The 9402-nt window shown below is 41.7% G+C and overlaps 1 protein-coding gene across 8 annotated transcripts in view; it reads right to left on the bottom strand.

Annotated features, from left to right (window-relative positions):
* Positions 1 to 90: 90 nt before the first annotated feature.
* Positions 91 to 9402, bottom strand: part of acap3b (ArfGAP with coiled-coil, ankyrin repeat and PH domains 3b) — a 62704-nt gene continuing 53392 nt past the window's right edge. For 3 of the 8 annotated variants that reach the window (XM_044348259.1, XM_044348258.1, XM_044348257.1), the window contains exons 22-26: positions 7613 to 7722; positions 6832 to 6942; positions 6195 to 6256; positions 1831 to 1880; positions 91 to 1071 (exon numbers count right to left, since the gene is read on the bottom strand). In XM_044348259.1, the coding sequence (XP_044204194.1) occupies positions 1003 to 1071; positions 1831 to 1880; positions 6195 to 6256; positions 6832 to 6942; positions 7613 to 7722 (402 nt within the window). In that variant the 3' untranslated portion in view covers positions 91 to 1002. Of the gene's footprint in view, positions 1072 to 1830; positions 1881 to 2462; positions 6257 to 6831; positions 6943 to 7612; positions 7723 to 9402 lie in introns of those variants that run through there. The other 5 variants (XM_044348261.1, XM_044348262.1, XM_044348260.1 and 2 more) reach the window with 2 other exon arrangements.

Below are 9402 nucleotides of genomic sequence, written 5' to 3'. Positions count from 1 at the left end.
ACACACACACACACACACACACACACACACACACACACACACACACACACACACACACACAAACATTCCTTGGCTGTTTACTTTGAGCTATTGGTTTAATTTCTTCCACCAGTTGAAAAACAGTTTGAAAATCATTCCATCTGAGATTTGCATTTGACAAAATGAAATTATACAAAACATTAATGGGGCACTTTACATGTGTTTTTATTAGTCTGTATCATTTATGATGCTGGTAGTATGTGTGATATTTTGTTTATGTTACACAGAGCCAGCAGTTAAAGTAGGCATAAGTCATGTGCCGTTTTGTATGTAAAACTGAAAAGGAGTAGAAACAATGCCCAACTGGCACAAACCAGCTCTGTGCCTCCAGAGACTACACATTTTTTTTTTAGCAGAAAGCCTGTGTTAAAAAAGTAGAGGTGTGGTGGGCCTTTACCAGAAAAGGAGTGACAAATATATGCTATAGGGTTGCATTATAGGAAAGGTATCCTCTGTTTTTGGGTTCTCTTGTGAGTCCCCCAACTTTGTGAAAGTGCAATACTAAAATGCTGATGAGTACCGCTTTAAAAACAACATGGTATGCTTGCAGATCTACTGACATGTTACAGAAATGGCAAACTGAAATTATTAGCACCTATTTCTGCTGCTAATTCATTACCATTACTAAAACTGGTGTCAGATCAACTGAAATAACACATGTGCAAATAAACCATTTAAACTATACAATTCTAAGATGACCAAGGACATCTCGGCCTTGACCAAATATATTTACAAGGTCAATAGGGACAATTACAAGGCTGTTATAAAATAGATAACTACTGCCTGCAGGTTTTGATCATCACTTATGCTTGCAGCTCTCATTCCTCAACATCAAAATGTCTTTTTTTAGAGCATGTAGCTGCCTCCCTCTTGACTCCAAACTGACTGAAGAATAGTCAGATAACGTGGCAGTCAGTGGTCACTATGGCATCTTGCAGCAGCTGAACTGTATGCTTCTCCTCCTCAACTTCTCGGGCTGGAGAGACGCGAGGAGAGAAAATTCGCGAAAGACATCAACACAGGGGATGACACCTGCAACAGGGGATATTAAAGTCAAGGGGGTCAGTTCCACTGCAGAGCACTGTGGAGATTGCAGAAGGACAAAGCAGATATGCCACTTCATGAACCCATGAAAGAACAAAGCCCCACTGCTGGAAAAGAAAAGTTTTGTTTCTTTCACACCTTTTGTTTATACAAGTGATTGATTTGCAGAAGGAAAAGCTCTACCAGGTGTAGAAGTTATTTATTTTATGTACATTTCTCTGAAAGATTACCTTTCTAGATTAGAGTCTGGGATAGTTTGCAAAATGGAAAATTAGGAATTTCAAGAGACAGAGTGGTGAGCATCCTGTCCAATTCACTCCTATATCATCCTGGGTCAGATACTGCATGTATACTTCATACTGCTAATACATGTGTTTGATATTCTAACTCACATTTTATACCATAAGGTGTGTTGTACTTACCGGTTGTCTGTGACCCACAGGTTTTTGTTTGGGGTCAAACTACATATTCCCAGGTGTGTTTGAATGCTGCATTGTAGCTGAAGTTTAGGACATCATATAAGGACACAATGCTCTTCCACAGAAGATTTTTGTGTACTTATGAATGCTTAATTTCTACCCAAGAGATTCACATCGAGACAGCTCCAAATATTTTCCCAGAGAGCGTGATTGTCAGAAGTGGTGACAGACCAAGACACCCTAAAAAGTTCACCCACACCACCAGAGCAGAAAGAGTCACAGTATCACACTAGTCCCTTAGTAAGACGGCCCAGGATGCTTCACTCACTCTATCCCGAATATCCTTGGATTTTACCCTCCTGCTGCTCATGGAAACCCCTGTGGTAACAAAAGCAATGACATGTCAGTCAGTGTTTATTTACCCAGTTGGATATTTGTTGTTCTCCTTTAATGTAAGGTGAGGAATTAGACATTTCTGGCATGTGAGAACATTTTTCAGAGATGGTGTAACAATGCTTGTGAGATCACATAAATGTTTTACACACTGGAGACACTGAATTATTCAAGGCACAGTGTTGCTGCTACAGGCTAGAAACTCAGACACTATTTGATACCCTAAAGACTAAAGTCATCTTTAAATAATGGCATATAAATAGGTATAGTGTTGACATTCTGCACCTCCTTTATATTTGTTATCATTAAGGTTTTACTGCTTTGAATAAGCCAAGTGCAACCCAAAAGTTTGTTTTAGACCAAAAGATACACCCAACCAGATTGTAGCATTCTCCCAACACCTGGCAAGGTTTCAACATAGCTATGTTTCTGCAAACAATTAGAATTGTATTAATTCATAATTTAGAGCAATTAGCTTAAACCTCTTCCAAGTATTGCTGTGATGTTGAGAGAATGTTATACATAAGAGAGGAGACAGAAATGAGGAGCAAAAAGCAGGAAGCAGGGTTAGTTCATCAAGAGTTTCTCAGTTTTATTGTATGCATTTTGTTTTCTTTTTTTCCCCTCAGTGCTTCTAAAGACAAGGAAGAAAGTATTCCAAAGATATCCAAATGTCAGTGAACAGAAGAACAACTCCAAGTAATGCAGAACTGTGTTACAGTTCCGCCTGACAGGTTGTTTTGGAAGAGAATAAAAAGACAAACATAGAACAGATCAGACAGTCAGGATCCGTGATTGAATGCTGAGAGGCAGGCAGTTGGCGTTGAGTTAAAATACATAAGTGTACTATTTACAGCATGTTTTCTTTGAGACAGCACCTTCAACCACTCCAATGTCAATAAACACAAAGGACACAACATTTAATACTTCTGCTAGGGCGAGAGCCCTTAACAGTTTGGTCACAGTAGCTTCACATCACCCCCTAGACTGGTTCTACTTCTTGCAGTACATTGAACTCAGGTCAGTCACATTTCTGTAACCTCTTTTGAACATGTGAGTACACCAACAGTGTTTCTACCACTCTGTCACTTCACAAAGCATGGTAAGACTATGCTGTATCTACTCTCAACAGTTTCAGTTTTTAAAAAACGGTGATATCATACAACAATGTCAGACACTTTCCCTTTAAAAAGTCTTTGGCAGAGGAAAATAAAACCACAACATTACAAAAATAATAATTAAAACTACTGTTTATAAGCGTTTGTAGAAACAAAAAAAAAAGACAGAAATGATGAAGATAAACCAAAGACTTGGTTTGTGGTCGGAAGAATGGCAGAGAGGTGCAAAAAGGAAGGAACATCTGACACCAGAGGGATCATGGTGGTACATGCTTATTTCACAGGACTGCACTGCACGAAGTGATCAAACCATAGAAAAATATCTTATCATGCTAAGAATGCAAATCATGTTGACCTTCCCAAAAACAATTCTGGCAAAGCATGCAGAGTTTACTGTAAGCATTGACCAGCAAGGGAAGACATGAGTCCTTTCACCCCACAAGTGTGTAAACTGCACTAAAATGTGCTCTATAATCTCACCACAGATATTGTAACATGGATGAGTATTTACAGCAAAATGGAGTTGTGGTTATATACCGATAAAGTCAACTTTGTTCTGTAAAGAGCGGCAAACAAAAGAAATGTTTAAGGGTGAGATGCAAATCCAGTTTTATACACTTCCTAACTGCACTGCCCGGAGACTTAGTTCTTGCTGCTCTGGTTTGTCTGCACATCACCTTCACAATTGACCCAATTCTCATCCTCACTAGTAAACAATGAACGACTGCAATTAGTGAAATAAAAACGGAATACATAACTAGGATTTCCTTTGATAAGCTATCAGTGTTGGAATGCTGATTACAATATATATAGAAACGTAAGGCCGTTCCAAAGAGAAAACAAAAGCAAAATGCCTTTTATGAGTGTTATTACATGATGTGATATAAAGACTTCCTGTCAGTAATTCCAATGAATGCTTTGATATTAAAATAACAATCATTAACAGAAATGCAGATGTAAACTGCACCCAAGAATGCATTGCACTGGTCCTCTGGGGAGATAAACATAAATAAAAAGACAGAAATAAAATAGACAACAGATAGATAGATAGTAACTTTAGTGGACAAAAACAATGTACAAATAAAAGAGCCACACTAACTGAATGAAAATAAACAAAATTATAATACTGTAGATGGGAAAAGTGCACAGTTTCTTTTTTCCTTTACATAATGTATCATAATAGCATATTATTTTACTCTGTCTCTCAGTATTCTTTGACACATGCACTCATTTACTCTCCTGTTCACTCACTCACTCGCTCACTCACTCGTCATGTCACAAAGTATCTTACAAAGCAGGCAAGGGTCTTTTCCCCCTGAAAGCCCTTCAGCATTTTTGTCACAGTTTTACATTTTATTTCCCTTCCTGACCTCGCTCTATACACAGTAAACTACTCTGCCTGCCTCTACTGTAGCTTGTCAGTTACTCTATTTCTTTTAATAATGGAACAAATACCATTTTTTCACCTCATGCCACAGTACATAGTTTAAAGATTACCCATATAACTTCTGAATATGCATATTTACATCTCCAATTAAGAAGAGATGGGTACATAGATGGTTCGGATAGATATAAAGTGTAGAGGGTTAATGCAGCGAGATTCTTCAGAGGTAAGAGCTGTTAGGCAACAGTAAACCCACACCCTCACACGAGAGGTCACACCACATTATGATAAGTTAGAGGATAACTTTGTTAACAAAACACCAAAAAGCAGATGTCATTTTACTTTGTGTGTGATGTAGCGAGCATTGCATGGGTGGTGCCGAGTAAAATGGCAAGCAGAAATGTAGTGGCGATGCAGAAAAAATGGAGGTGATGACTGTATTGTCAGTAGAGTTAGGTCCATCAGGGGTCTCCCTATGACACGAGGCACCCCCACATTAAGTGAGTGGCTCTCTCTCTTCAGACGCCCTGTTCCCAAGAAGTTACCCATAAGCCTTGATCTACATAAGTAAAAGACTTGAGATCAGGGCAACTTCTCCTACACGATTATTTTAGATTCCCAGTTAGAAGGTATATACCACCGATCAGCCACAACATTAAAACCACTGACAGGTGAGGTGAATAACACTGATTATCTCATTACAATGGCACCTGTCAAGGGGTGGGATATATTAGGCAGCAAGTGAACAGTCAGTTCTTGAAGTTGATGTGTTGGAAGCAGGAAAAACGGGCAAGCGTAAGGATCTGAGCAACTTTGACAAGGGCCAAATTGTGATGGCTGGGTCAGAGCATCTCCAAAACAGCAGGTCTTGTGGGGTGTTCCCACTATACAGTGGTCAGTACCTACCAAATGTGGTCCAAGGAAGGAAAACCGGTGAACCGATGACATGCTCATAGTCACCCAAGGCTCATTGATATGCATGGGAAGCGAAGGCTAGGCTGTCAGAGGTCAGAGTGCCTATACTGACCCCTGTGTACCACCGATAGCACCTACAATAGGCACGTGAGCATCAGAACTGGACCATGGCGCAATGGAATAAGGTGGCCTGGTGCATTGTTTACGTGGGGAAGAGATAGCACCAGGATGTACTATGGGAAAAGGGCAAACCTGCAGAGGCAGTATGATGCTCTGGGCAATGTTCTGCTGGGAAACCTTGGGTCCTGGCATTCATGTGGATGCAATGGTATTCCCTGATGGCAGTGACCTCTTTCAGCAGGATAATGTGCCCTGACACCCCACAAAAATTGTTCAGGAATGGTTTGAGGAACATGACAAAGAGTTCAAGGTGTTGCCTTGGCCTCCAAATTCCCCAAATCTCAATCCAATAGAGCATCTGTGGGATGTGCTGGAACAACAATTCCAATCCATAAAGGCCCAACTGCGCAACTTACAGCACTTAAAGGATCTGCTGCTGACGTTTTGGTGCCAGATACCAGAGAACACCTTCAGAGGTCTTGTGGGGTCCATGCCTCGAGAGGTCAGAGTTGTTTTGGTGGCACAAGGGGGACTTACACAATATTAGGCAGGTGGTTTTAATGTTGTGGCTGATCAGCGTAGGTATATGTGTGTATATATATATACATACACATACATAGTGTATAGAGAGAGAGAGAGAGAGCACGAGTTATGCTCCTGGATACATAATTGACCACTAGCATTCTTCTATGGTGAGGCAGATGAATTCCTGGATGCACTTCCTATACTGCTGCTCAGTGGGGCTGCTGCTGGGATATTGACCTGGTTGTCCCAAGGGGGCCTCCGCCTCTCGCATCTCCTCGTTCATCCGCGCAAGACGCAATCTGAAGAACAGAGAGGGCAGAGGAAAGACATAGGACAGAGGAGAAAAGAGGGATACACATGGAAGCAGAAGAGAAATTAAATAATACAAGAGGCAGGGAAGCAGGTGAAAAAAGATAGAAATACAAAGGGAGTGAAAGGATTGAGATGTTGAGAATGGAAATGTGGTGAGATGGTATGTAGTGGTGAATGAGAGGAAGGAGGAAGGGAGGGAAAGAGAGAGTAAAGACAATATTGTGTCACTAACAATGAATGATACAATGCAGAAAAATCACCTTCTGCTAATTCTATTGACTGATATTTAGATTTGTTTAGTTCTATCATAATACATTAAAGTTACATTTTGATATTAAAACAGTGCAGTCAAATAACTGAAAAAACTGTTTATCAGATGGTGTTTGAGGCACTTCTTACTTTTGAAGGAAAGCACTGAGTAGCACTTCCTTGATCGATCACTCAAATTTCAACAGTTCTGAAGCGTGAATGATTAGCAATGTATGAATGTTAATCACGAACTTGCTAACACAGGAAAAGCTAAAGAAGTGTTTCAGGTCTAAGAAGAATTGGGATCACTTACAGGGTGACGATGTCTGCGTTGGCAGCCTGGACAGCGATGCTTAGAGGGTCATGACCCTGCTCGTCCACCTCTGTCTGTGATGCTCCTCTCTTCAGGAACAGACACACCTGGCTGTGCAAAAGACACAGACAGATAAAAGAATGCTGAACAGGAGGATTATGGACACCATCAGATAAACTGTAAGAGGTGAAATGGGTAAAAATATGAGGAATAAATTGCAAAAAGACCAGGAGAAAGTTTAAATAAACTGATAGTTGTGGATAGATATTGCCATTTTCTCTGTGCTTTAGTCTCTGTTTACAGTTTGTTTGCATGGCCTGTTTAAGCTGTCCCACACATAATTTAAAAAAAAACACCTCCTGATGCTGTGGAACAGCATGTGATGAAAAACCACAATGTCAGCGAGACAAGACGTAGGTCATTCAGTGAGAGTAGCAGAGATCTTTCAGTTCTTTGATAGTACAGTGTCCTGTAGTTTCTCATTTGCTTTTGCTGAAGATACTGTACACTTATAAGGCAAGAAAGATCAAAGATCAGGGCCACTATAAAATTTGGCTGAAAGTAGTTTCCGTTAGTGTTGCAGAGGAAAATGTTTCCTCACACAACCCCGATGAAATGTTTGGAACAAGAGGTTTGTCAGTTGTCTTTTGAAAGGATGTTATGTTAACACTACAGTTTCCACATTTTATTTTTATCACATTCAGGCTGAAAAATTAACCAGAAGTCAGAGAGAAAGCAGAAGCACATAACATGTTCCTAACAATTCGCAGGTCTTTCTTACCCAGTGTGTCCCAGGTAGGTGGCGTGATGCAGAGGGCCCCTCCCCCTCATGTCTCTCTGGTTCACATCAGCTCCGTTCTGAAGCAGGAACTCACAAGCTATGAGAGAGCCCTGGCAGAGAGACAGTTAGACACATTTTTGGTTATTAATAATTTAACATGACTGGTGTTTTAGTGACTCCTTGTGAGTTTACCACTAAACTGTAAAAATAAGCAGGCGTGTTCAGGGTGGAGATTTCACCCTTGTTTATAATCATTTATGGCTATGGATGTTTATGGCTGCTGTTAAGACCAGTAGATTGTGTTCTCTCAAAATCCAGGGTCACTTCTGCACCAATGATCAATGATGAGCATGTGGAGGGACATCAAGAGCATCACTGACTACAAAAGAGACACAGAATATCCCAGGGACCCGTCTCTTTCTGATGCCCTCAACACCTTTTACGCTCCTTTTGAGGAGTCCGATGCCTCTCCGGGCACCAGGCTCACCCTGCCACCGGGTGAGCTGCCCCTCAGTGTGACCGCAGTAGATGTGCAGAAAGTCAACCCCTGCAAGGCTGCTGGCCTGGACAACATACCAGGCCAGGTCCTTAGGGACTGTGCACACCAGCTTTAGAGGTGCTGACGGACATCTTCAACACCTCACTTTCCCAGGCGACTGTACCAACATGCCTCAAGACTGCCACCATTATCCCTGTCCCAAAGAGAATGATTATCACCTGGTAGCACTTAACCCGATAGTCATGAAGTGCTTCAAACGGCTGGTCATGGTCGACATAAAGGACATCATCAACATCACAGTGGACACCATCAATATGCATACAGAGAGAACCGCTCCACTGCTGACGCCATCTCATCTGTGGTTCACCTGACCCTCACTCACTTGGAGAGCAAAGGCTCTTATGTTAGACTGCTCTTCTTGGACTTCAGCTCTGCCTTCAATACTATTATCCCACAAACTCCAGTGAACAAATTGTCATTACTTGGGCTGAGCTCATCCTTATGCAACTAGGTACTGGACTTTTTAACAAATAGGCCCCAGTCTGTTAGTATCCACAACATCTCATCCTCCCCCATCATCCTTGACATCGCTTCACCCCAGGGATGCGTCCTGAGCCCCCTGCTGTACACCCTACTGATCTATGACTGCTCAGCCAAGCATCTGAGCAATCATACTGTGAAGTTTGCAGATGACACAGCAGTGGTGGGACTCATCACTCACAATGATTTATCAGAGTACAGGCAGGGCAGGAGGTGGAACAACTTGGGGCTTGGTGCAGAGCAAACAACCCCTGCATCAATGTGAAGAAAACAAAGGAGATGATTGTGGACTAACGGAAGGGCCTTGGCAGTGCGCTTCTAGGTGTTTGGTGGGGAGTGTCCTCGCTTCCTGCATCATCGTGTGGTACGGCAACTGCTCTGCTGCAGACAGAAAGGCACTGCAGTGGGTAGTTAAATTTGCACAGAAGATCACTGTCAGCAACCTGCCCACTATCAGTGACATTTACATCAGCAGGTGTGGGAATAAGGCTTCTTTAGTCATAAAGGACTCCACCCACCCTGCAAATGGACTGTTTGCCAACCTCCCCTCAGGCAGGAGTTTGCGCAGCATTGGGGCCAGAACCATCAGGCTAAAGAACAGCTTCTTCCTGGTAGCTGTGAGACTGATAAACTCTGCATCACACTGAAATTATCTCATAGTTTAACTGCTGCATCTTACTGAGCAATGCGACTTTATACCACTGTTAAGAATGGCTATCTGTTTTATAATGTCTTATCATGTACTTCTTCA

Source organism: Thunnus albacares, chromosome 4 (genome assembly GCF_914725855.1).
Source record: "Thunnus albacares chromosome 4, fThuAlb1.1, whole genome shotgun sequence".
NCBI classification, from domain to species: domain Eukaryota; kingdom Metazoa; phylum Chordata; class Actinopteri; order Scombriformes; family Scombridae; genus Thunnus; species Thunnus albacares.
This window is presented reverse-complemented; position numbering and strand designations above follow the sequence as displayed.